Source organism: Simochromis diagramma, unplaced genomic scaffold, assembly GCF_900408965.1.
Source record: "Simochromis diagramma unplaced genomic scaffold, fSimDia1.1 OVJJ01000343.1, whole genome shotgun sequence".
NCBI classification, from domain to species: domain Eukaryota; kingdom Metazoa; phylum Chordata; class Actinopteri; order Cichliformes; family Cichlidae; genus Simochromis; species Simochromis diagramma.
In genome coordinates, this window is record NW_024386831.1 from 10,821,659 (window position 1) to 10,833,228 (window position 11,570).

Genomic DNA, 11,570 nt, shown 5'->3' on the forward strand with positions numbered 1-11,570 from the left:
GACAAGTGCTCATAAAGATCAGCTCTGTACCTTTCTGAAAGAAAGCAATACCATTATTGATTTTGTCCTTTTTTTTCCTACAAAAAGAAGTTTTATTGTTGATGAAATGAAGTGTTCTACATTTACATCTATATTTAACCACAGAACTCCCTGTTGTAGTTGTGTTTGTGTATTTTTTGGTGCCTTTATGTCCCTTTTTTTTTTATTAGCTGTCAGTCTTAAGAAAAATGCTTTAGCCAAATGAATGTAGTTGCAGTCAAAACAGTAATATATTTAAAAACTTTACAACAACCTATTTATTTGAGAGCTAATTTATTATGTCAGGCTACTTTACTGTGCACAAGCTCTGTGATTTATGGGATGAAGCCAGGGACATGGGAAACTTTTTGACAGCAAATGGATATGCAGTCTTCTGTTTCCCTGATGTAAGATAGATGTTGATGTTTTTGCTTTTGTCGTTGCTGCCTTGATAAAGTGTCATACAAAGAAGAACACCAGCCAGTCACAACTCTGACCTGGTTGAGGTGATTGATGGGAAAGAAACGGAAACGCCACGCCTTTCGTAAGAAGAAGAAAGCACCTAAAAGTATAAGGATGTTTTTATTCTTTTAAATTTGCATCAGAAGCCAGTAATTATTGTCAAAAAAACACTAGAAAATGTGATATAGGACTGGCAACAGACTGATTTAAAGGGTGTTTATTATACTGAAAATATAAAAATATGGCAAATATCTGCCCTTTTCTTTATCAAATTGCTCCTTTCAGTTCCCAGGCACTCAAAGCTCAGTCAGTTCACTGCATATGTAGCAAGCAGTAACCCACAATTCATAACTACAGTACGAGTGCCGTCTCTCATTTTTACTGTAGTACTACATAATATTATGTTGTGAATGTCTCACTGGAGATTCATAAATAAACATACAAGACACTTAAATTCAGAAATGAGTGGTTTTCACTGTGACTAATGTAAGGCTGTATAACGGGAGCGCTGCCAGGGGAAATAAATGCTGCAGGGTCACACCGACTGCTGTCACTCCTCTGAGTGTCTACACAGCAAAGTTACAGGCACAGCATGCTTACTATAAAACTACTAAGAAGCTTCTGAAGGCAGTCGTCCAGATGCATTTAGCCTTAAAGTTTTTCTCATATCTACTCCTTTTCCCCCCACAGTTCATGTATTCAGAGAGCTGAATGGGTACCACGTAATTTTTATATAAGTAAATCCATAAACGTGGCTAAAATATATGCATGTGTTATGTGTCGGTGTGTTTGCGCTTCTGTTTGATACTCTATTCAACTCTTCATCAGATGGATCATCATGCATCATTTAACAGTCAAAATTGATTTGGCTCCAAAATAATAAGTTACTTTTCATTGCCTGATAATGCACTTATATTGCATTACCATGCACTTTTTTTTTTTTTTTTTTTTAAACTGTTCTGCAGTTGGGGGGGTTTAAAAAAAAAAAAAAAAAAAAAAAAAAAAAAAAGAATTTCAGCAAACTATTGTCTGAGTCTGTCATTTATATGGAAATGAATGGAAACTGATGTCTGTCTTTAAGGACAGTAAAAAAAGATATATACCTCTTTGTGTTGCTCGGTTTGAAGCGAAGCCTTAAAAAAACCTTGAATACAACTTTAATGAAAAAGAAGGGGGGGGGGGATAAAGTGGAGACTGAAAATGAAAAAAGATCCGATCATACCTGAGGAAACTTTATTCCTTATAAAAGCCATACACCCTTTACACTTTACAATAAGAAGGAAACAAAATGAGTATACATACACAAAATGCATGGTAATATCCTATTGTAGAACTGCACTCAAAAAAATGTCTGTTAACTGATTCTGTTCTCAATCACAACAGATTGGTGTAAGGTTGAGGAACAAATTTTTTTGCAAAAATTCAAAGAATTATGACTTGTAGACTTCAGACATACGCAAGGATGAATCTTATTCTGTTTATTTTGGCAAAGGGAGTCTAAACGAGGGGGCACAAACAGATAAAACGTTGAGCAGATATGGCTGTCACTGTCACGAAGCCTGGAACGGCTGACGCTGACAAATTACTGTAAAGGAAAAACCTGCTTCAGCTGGAGAAGAGAAGAAATCTCCTCAATCACAGTGTTATATTAGCAAACGTTTCCATCATTTCGTTCCTTTAGTGTCTGTGTGTTTCTGTGAGTGAGGCAGCTTAAAAACAAAAAACAAAACAAATGACAGCAACTGCACAGCAGCTGAATGAGTAGAGGGACTGCAGGATCAGTACCACCTTACGATCTCTGTGTAAATCAAACGTCAACCCAGAAGCCTCTGGCTTTAATTATGGATTGAAATCTCTTTGACATGCCAGTCTTTCATTAGCCCTAAATTGTGTTTTTAATCTCAACTTTATTTAATTTTATAATCTGTACAGTATCATAAAAATGCTAGCCAGTTTGCTCTCGGATCAATTTGTCTTTTCATTTCATGCACGTAAATTGAAAGCCTGACCCCAGCCCGAAGATATTAGTTACATGTTTCACATGCATATGTCTGTCTGCAGTACCTATGGTGGCAAACCTAAAAAATCTTGGTAATGATTTAGCTAGTTAGCATGATTAAGTGTCTGTCTTATCTCTAATATCTCAGGATGAGAAAGAAATCAAACAGAGGCATTTTATCCATAAAACATTGCAAATTTGACAAAAGAATGCCTTAAAATGGAAAGTTTGCCTCAGAGAAAGTGGATTAAATTGGTTTTAATTTTACCAATGGCGACAAAGATAGCACATAAATAGTCTGAGTGGGAAAAAATACAAGTTCCATCTGCTTCTTGACATCCCCAAAGCTGCTTTTTAATTACCATGTTTTATTCATTAAAACTTCCTGAAGAAAGACCATCCTTCTTCAATCGTATAAAAGCAGACCGAGATTATAGGACTAATTCAAGATTGACCAAAACACCAGAAGGGAAAAGCCAATTCCAAGATCTCATACACTTGTAGCCCTTATAAAGACAGATGGGTGGTAAACAACAGCGTAATCAGTTTTTCAGGTGAAACATCAACTGCTGGTCCACCTTTGAGATGTGGCCTCTCCGATGTTGTAATAAATATTATTTTCACATAAATAGATCACATGTTCTGCCATAATGATCTCTAAGGCGAATGTGACAATATGTATGTGTTAATAAACGTATGTGTATGTATGTATGTGTGTGTGTGTGTGTGTGTGTGTGTGTGTGTGTGTGTGTGTGTGTGTGTGTGTGTATGTGTGTGTGTGTGTGTGTGTACGCTCGAACCATGACAAAACCAGTGTTTCTAACAATTTGAACATTAATACGAAGACGAAACCTAGTCGACTCCCAGAGCTCGGAGCTGTCTTTCAATCTCGTCGTCAGAGATGGTGGCTTTGGAGGAGGCAGCAGCACCGGGGACACTTTTTCCTGCAGCTGGAGCTTTCACCATCTGGAATCACACATGGGTAGAAAACCCCATTAGCAGCCACATCAACTTCAAAATACACACGTTCAATCGCAGAGCTGCTACTTGTTTCGAGACCGTCTACGATGTACAGCTGCTTGCTGACACTCAAAAACAAAGAAAAAAAAAAAAAAAAAAAAAAAAACTGTTCAAACTGAGTCACAATTTTGTCAATTAACTGTAAAGTTTACTTTACATAAAAAGTGCAGTTGTTTGGGTTTGTTAATGTTCAATTACTGCATCCTATAAAAGGTGCTAAAACAATCTGGTACTCGACACCAAAAGGCATGATTAATTTTATGCCGGTTACTTTTTATTTGCAGAAAAAAACTGAAACTATTCACAGCCTTTGTTAGCTTCCCAGCTGACTACTTACTGTCAGTAGACACAGAATTATCCCAGTAACAATAGAAGTAACATATGGATGATTATTTTATTATGGTAGATTTTCCAAACTACCGTAGTTTGTGAATCTTGTTATTTTATGAAGCCATTGGATTACTTTTATTTTTTAAAGAGCATCCTGTGTGTCTCTATCCCTCCCAAAAAAACCCACAAAAACAAAACAAAACAAAAACCCCACCCAAAAAACCCTGAGACAGTCTGATGAGCTTTTTTTTAAAAAAAACTGCCACTCCTGCTGGGGGCTTTTTTGGGAGATTTGTCGGTTTGTGCATTGTTTTGTGTGAGGTAATAACTCATGCAGCACCCCAGGGGGAGCCAGACACACAGCAGACGGACAGCCTGGCGGTTACAAAGAGGGAAAAAAACAAGGAACAGAGCTAGAAGAGCTGAGGGCTAGACCCACCATGTGGCAGCTGGAATACATTTTAAAAGCAGAGTAAAAGCCATGTGGACCATTTATTGTTCATCTTGCTAGGGGCTGTGTGCTCCATTAAGTGCATCTACATCTGAAAATGTGCAGTTAAATCTGAGACTAAATGGTAAAATGTTGAGATTGTTTTTCTACTTGGGCATTATGCGCTACTGTGATGTCTATAAAGTTGATGGATGTAGGAGAGATGTGGTTTTTGAATTTCTTACCTTCCCTGAGATCTCAATGCCAATCTCATCCAGAACCTGGTTGACAATGTCCTGAGATTCCTCTTCATCTCCAGATTCTTCAAAGATCTCATCCAAAGTGTCGTTGACTGAACAGATAGTGAGACAGGAAGGAAGAAGATAAGGACAGAAAAGTCAGTCAAATTGATTTCCAGTCACAAGTTTGGACTTTAGAGCAAGACGGCTGCTGCATACAAAAAACAACAAACAAAAACAAACCTCAGTTTCTTCTGAAAAACATCCCTACAAACATATTTTGCCTTTGCTGCATATTTTGCAGCACACATCACTTCTCACACTATTCCCATATATCTTCCCAAAACTTGTTTTGCCAAGTGCATTGTGTTCTTACTCATATCCTCTGTCATGCCCATCTTCATGTTCTCCTTCTGGAAGTCCTGCATGGTTTTCAGTGTCTTCTGTGGATCCATCTTTTTATTCACTGCTTGCATTGTCTGCAAACATTTAAGGAACGTATGAGAATCTATCTTTTTAGGTGCTACTGCCAAGAAATAACACTCTTCACGATGTAGAAACCTCTAATTATGCTCAACATGATAGGATGAACTTTAGTTGCACAAACTATTCGAGATAATTTACCTTTTAAAAACTTTAGACATTTCACAAAATATTCGATCCTCAACCTCAAGTAAATTTGCTTTGATATCATTTATCATCACAGAATTATGCGAGTCCTAAAGACAGACCAACTTCCTGTGAAAGATCAGCACAAACATGGCCTACTTTCAGACCTGAGTCTGACACAATACCTGATACATCAACGTCTCGACTGACAAGCTTCTCAAAATCATGCAAATCTAAAGCTCAGGAGAAAGGTGATGGAGAATGCATCACTTTCTACCGAAGACACATCAAAGCTGCAACTTTCCTGTGTGCGTCTGTGTCTAAACAAAATGTGTATCTGACAGAATATAATTAACACATTCTTTGTGACATAGCCACAGCCTCACGTAAACTTGAACACACACCATTAATTTAAAGCCTAATTATATTTGACCTGTCTATGTTTGCTCAGTGTGACTCTGTACAGTACATCGCTCCTGGCCCATTAGTACCTCTCATACTTCATTAACAACAGTGCTACAAGGCTCGGGTTTTAAACATGAACAGACCCCACATTAATACTTTAATTGCCACACTAGAATATTAATGTGTGTACACACTGAACTTAGCTTGTGTGGAAAACAAATTTAACTTTTCCATTAGATAGCAACACCTTGTTCATACAGACTGTCTAACGGCAATGGCACATAAAGTATGTTGAAGTAGGGACTTGTTCACTTTGTATATGCTGCACTGTATCCATATTTCTAATTCAAAATGAGCTGTACTGATTGACAGGGTTTAGCATTTTACCTTGGCTGAGGTAGACATGGCACTGGCCATCTTCATTTGGGAGTTCATGAGCTTTGTCTGCGTAGACATGGAGGTGACCTTGGAGCTGACAGCGTACGTCCGGGTCTTCTGCTTCCTCAGCTGAACTAATTGCTTGGCAAGAATCTTACAAGCCTCCCTGTTACCGCTCTTTGCCATTTTCTTGATCTCTGCTTCCTGGAGAAGGAAAGAAGAATACGATATGACTCCTCACCTCTGTCTTTTTTTTTTTTTTTTTTGGCATTATGAGTGTGTGTATGCATGGTCAATGTGCAAATTTACCAAGCGTGAGTATAGACATAACATAAAAGAAAATTCTAAGAACTGGCAGAAAACAGGGAATCAAAAATTCTCATTAAGATATACTGTCCACATCTGGAACTAATTGATTGAGGCTGCTGAAATGCACCATTGTCTCCTGGTTATCTGCCTAATATTGTAAATAAGCATTATATTTAGAGTTGATGTGCTTGTGTTTGCCCATATAAATTGAGTAAAATTGAGCATTCAGGGATGGCCTTTCTAAAACAACATGCTGCAGATTAGCTGAAGCCAGGAAACTACTTTGTTTTGAGAAATGTCAATTAATGCCACTGATTTCCCGACACCTTCAACACCACAGCCAGCCCGAGGTTCAGGAAAATGAAAATACGGGGAAGACGGAGCTTTTAGGCACCTGTAATTTCTCTCAGAAGCTTTTATTTTTAATATAGAACACATTGATAATACACTAAATAAAACATTTTATTGGACTTTAGGGATACTCTTCATATTAAAAATATATATTTATGCATAAAACAAATACATCCACCGAGTCCCAGAGAAACCATTGTGTTTGTAAACACAAATTTGTAAACACAATCATCCAGATCAGTTGTTACTCATATAAACTTTTAGCTTCAGTACACAGCCAAAAATACTCCGAGCCCCACAGGGATCCTGTGTGTGGGCACGATTCCCGAGAGACAACGGAGAAGCTCCAGGTTACGATGAGCCAGCCAATATGTCTTTTAGTTATCGTACATGTGCTGAAAGCATTCTCTTCAGGAAATTACAATCAATTATTAATGTTTGATAAAGCTAAAGGCTTTCCTCGCTCAGCTCTATGCATCTGTGCCTTTCTCTAATGCAGACACACATTCAGCAGGTCATTTGAGTTCAACCTGTATCTCCCTGCTTGTAAACAATTCAAATAATGCCATGGGGGAAAAGAGCAGACCTAGTTCAAAAAAAGGCAATAATATTGTCAGCTGCAGTGTTATCTGAAAGAAAAAAGAAAGACTAAGAATGCATTAACGGGGGAAAGAGAGACGAGTACGACGAACTGATGCTGACGGGAAGCTTATAATGTCTTATTTACTGGCCTGTCAGGGTAGGGTGGAGGAGGTGGGGCTGTGATGGATAGATAGTGCAGGAACAACTGTGAGGCTGTTGGGCTTTGCATGCTAGCAAATGGGAACCTTAATGCATTAACAAGGCCCAGTGCTGAAGATTTTTCTGAACAACAGATGCACAGTGTGCTGCTAAAGGAGCCTCAATCCAGCTGTTAGTAACATTTCAGGCGGCCAAATGCTGTGCAGCACAAATATTTTAAAAATAAAAAAAGATTATATCGTGCTAAAAAAATGCAGATATAGGTCATTTCCATTTTTTTGTCTTAATCTTTTATTCAGAATCTGCAACAAAGCTTTTAAAACGAGACTAATTAACGGAAGACATTAATGTAGAATAAGAATGTTCGTTCCCCAGGGAGGTAATTATGTCCTGTATGATATTTACTTAACACAACTGAGGAGAGGACACAGTCAGCTTCTTTCATCTTCTAGATTATGTGCGACGATGAATGTAGCCTAATTGTTTAACTCTGTGAGAGTGTATGAGAGATAGGCTCACTTGCCTGAGGCAGAGCCACCTCACCAAATCGCTTGTCTATTCATTTAGCCCCATTAGCCAATCAGGCACAATCATAGATTGTAGAAAGACAATCTAATATGCATCTGGGGCTGGGATTGTGTCTGTTGGGGAATCAGAGGGTCCTAAAAGGGCTTTGATGCGATATGTAGAACTCTACAAAAAAAAATGCTATGAATGCACATACTTTTGTTCCTCATAGCTTTTATATTTAATTGTCTGCATGCTTCCTACCAGTTGTTTTTCTTGTTTCTCCAGCGCTGTTCTGTCTCTGGTGATCTGCCTCTGTGTGCCGCGCAGCTCCTTATTCTGCTCCTTGATTATATCTTCAGAAAAGAATTAGAAAGGTTTGAGAGAGCGAGAATTTTGGTGGTGGTACAACACCCCACAAGCCTTTGACTTACAAAATGAAAAGAAAAAAAATGTCTGATAAATTGGATGAAACATATACAGTATATAGTGTTTTTCTACTCTTATTAAGCACTCATTTTATGCCTTTTCTATGCAATTAGGTGCTTTTTACTCATAACCTACACACTTTTGATGCACTCGTAGGAATTCGGGGTTCAGTATCTTGCCCTAAGGATGCAAGATATGCAAACTAGAGCAGCTGTGGCTCAAACCACTGAACTTCCAATGTAAACGTACCCTCTCTGACTGACTATCAATCTGTGTGATTTTACAACGATCTTTGTTCAACAAAAAATTTAAGACAAACATATTTTCTTTCTAAAAAAAAATCTATTTATATTCACCTATGCCCTCAGTATGTGTCATGTGTGGTATCTTTTTTTGTCTTTCTGTTCAACATCAACGCTGTTGGAGCATTAGAAAGGATGGTTCCCGAGCAGCTGCCAAATATTGGAAGAAATCTCAAACATCCAGCCACTGCCTCAATAGTAATCATGTTTGACTCCGCGCCCAGATGCACGTGAAATATCTCAGAGCAGTCAGTAACACACTGAGAGCATGCTGACACTGCCAACTGTGGAAATGCTTGGACAGCTCATGCCAATACAGTGTCAGCTCTATACCACCCACACAAACACAAAGTGGCATCATGTGACATAATTTATGACTATGAAGTCAGGCAGTAATCTGTGTGACTGAGGGATGACCCAGTTAATCAGTGTAACAATAACCTTACTTCAAGACTTAAATATAGTTTTGAGATTTATCCATTCCATTTTTCTGTTATTAAAACGCAGGAACCTTTTAGTAATTCTAAAACTAAATAAATCCTTAAGAACAGAAAAGGTGAGAATCAAGAATAAATAGAGTAATGAATAAATGAATCAAAGAATTCTCATTCAGTCTTATTCATATAGCTCAAAATTACAAACTTGCCTCAAAGGGCTTTGAACTGGTTTCTATTTTTAGAGTTCAAGCCTCAATGAGGCTTCAATGAGGAAAAACAAAAAGAAAAACAAAAAAAGAAAAACTCTGAAAAAACAGAAAAGGGTGGATCCCTCATCCAGGAAAGACAGATGTGCACTGGATTCATTTATTCATTAAATAAATGAATGAATGAATGAATTATAAAAAAAACTCAACAACAAAAAAGAAGAAAACTTCTAAATAGCTAACTCCGGTCTATATTCATGAGCTACTATATAATAGGAAATGTCCTACTTTGGGAAGAAAAAAAAAAAAAAAAAACATTGACCACTTTCAGAAAAAAAACAAAAAAAACCCAAAAACCTTATTCTTGCTGAAAAGTTCAACACCCACAAACTTGATCGAGATACGTCAATATGCTGGACCACTTAAGAGAACGATGCTTGTATACGTATAAGGTGACGTGCCGCCAACGTCTCAAAGAGGGAGGGATATCGTCCTACAAATATGGGTGATCAACCCACCCCCCCTTTACTAAATTTGCCAAATAACCAGAAACTACGACCCACATCCAAACCCAGGGCATCAACGAGAAACCTGTGTCCAGAGCGCAAGAGATGTCAAACAAAAAGAAAAGAAAGAAATGTACTGGATGGGGGACAGCTGAGAAGACCTGACAGCGCCTTGAAATGGAGTGGAGGCAGGAGAGCACTGTGAGTACAGTATGCAGATGATCGGTATGGGTGAAACTAGAATGACAACAATGGGAGGAGTAAACAGGGAGTGCTCTGAAAAGATTTGCCTTAACCAGTAGAGTCTATTTTTAAACCCAAAAATACAAAGTTGATAATTTTTTCTTTGTAATTCTCCACAAGAATAAGTTTCAGGTCCAAAGAGCTGAAGCACAGTCCGCCTTTTCTCTTGAATTCCAGCCCTAGGAGTTAATATAATTAGTATCTGAGAGTGAATAATTGATTCATTAATTTTGATGTAAGTTTGACTGATTTTCCATTCTGACCTTCTGAGGTGGTTACCTAGCCTGGGGGGGAAATACTCACTTTTTTAGACTGAAAGGCTATTCAGAATTTTGACATTTTTTTTAACTGAATATAGCCCACTTTAAATGACTTAACTTCATATGATAACAGCTTCACTTTCCATTGCACAATTTTATTGCACTCTTTGTCACAAAACTGACGTCATTTTAGTCACAGCACAAGGAGGCATTGGTTTCAGTCTGTGTGTAGGATACAAACTGACAGTAAGTTAACCAAATTAAAGTTTATAGGCGTAAATACGACACACGCAAAGTAATCATACAGGGAAAAATATCATGTACCCTTAATGACAACTAAGGCTTATGTTTGCCGTTTCTAAGTCATTGGAAACCATGGTGTAACGGAGTGTATACATAGACCTTTCCACAGCCTGTAACTCTAACGATTACAGGTGAAGTTCAAAGGAAAGAAACCAAGAGGATACTTGTAACAATTAACACCGCATTTTTTTTTCTTTAGAGGTTACATTGTAAAACAGCTACATATATACATTAAGTTTAGCAGCACGTCGAGGGCAGCAGTGTGACTCAGCTCGACTCAGAACAGGTAAAACAAGTTAAATTGGGACGTCTCATCTAACACGGGAACAACAGAACAAGCTGTACGGCCAACCGGGCTAAAAACAAGTTAGCTAGCTTTTCACCCTGAGCAAACTTACCGTCGACAGTCTTCTTCTTGAACAGGGAAGCCATGTTGCTGCTGTGTATCAAACCTAATTACAAAATATAAATCCTGTACTAATGTGTTGTGTGATGCCTGTTGTTAACGCCGCCGTTTATCCGTCAGACCGAGACGGTGGATGTTTGGCAGCCTCTGTTTCCTGGTTGATTTTCTGTTGTCGAAGTTCCTCCCTCAGCTGACATGACTCAAAGGCTCCACGTGACGTCACGGCGGGACTCTCGCGTTGCATTCACTTGTGCTCCGTAAAATAGCCTTTCGTAATCTTGAATAAAAACTAGTAAATTAAAATTGAGTCTGGAACTCAAATATTAGAAATATGGGCGCCTCGGTGTAGTAGGAATAGTATCGCGGATGTGCACAGCAGGTCCATTACTGTCGGACTCTCACTGCCTCTGCACTGTCAGCTTTAAAAAATTCCACACTGTTTTTGTTACATAAACGTCTCTAGTTGTAGGATTTTAAACACAGTGAATGCTGTGTTTTATCCTAGCCTTCAATCTGTCCTATTAAAAATAAAAAATGGTGAGTAAAGTTTAAATAAAATGACATTTATTTTTGTGCAATGATAAGCCTAAGCTAGCAAATCAGGGGACTGCATCCTCGAATGCAGGGGTTTTACTTGTGATCTGATTTTATTTTTTGCACTTCCTTTCATGCTTTTCAGT

General features: G+C 38.1%; 1 protein-coding gene across 1 annotated transcript; it reads right to left on the bottom strand.

Moving 5' to 3' along the window:
* Window positions 1-3,234: 3,234 nt before the first annotated feature.
* On the bottom strand, window positions 3,235-11,152 carry chmp2ba (charged multivesicular body protein 2Ba). Its single transcript, XM_040028365.1, has 6 exons — window positions 10,883-11,152; window positions 8,063-8,154; window positions 5,900-6,094; window positions 4,875-4,977; window positions 4,505-4,611; window positions 3,235-3,445 (listed from the first exon to the last, which is right to left on the bottom strand). Exons 1-6 carry the CDS (start codon window positions 10,914-10,916, stop codon window positions 3,332-3,334), a joined length of 645 nt encoding a protein of 214 aa, XP_039884299.1. The 5' UTR covers window positions 10,917-11,152; the 3' UTR covers window positions 3,235-3,331.
* Window positions 11,153-11,570: the final 418 nt, after the last annotated feature.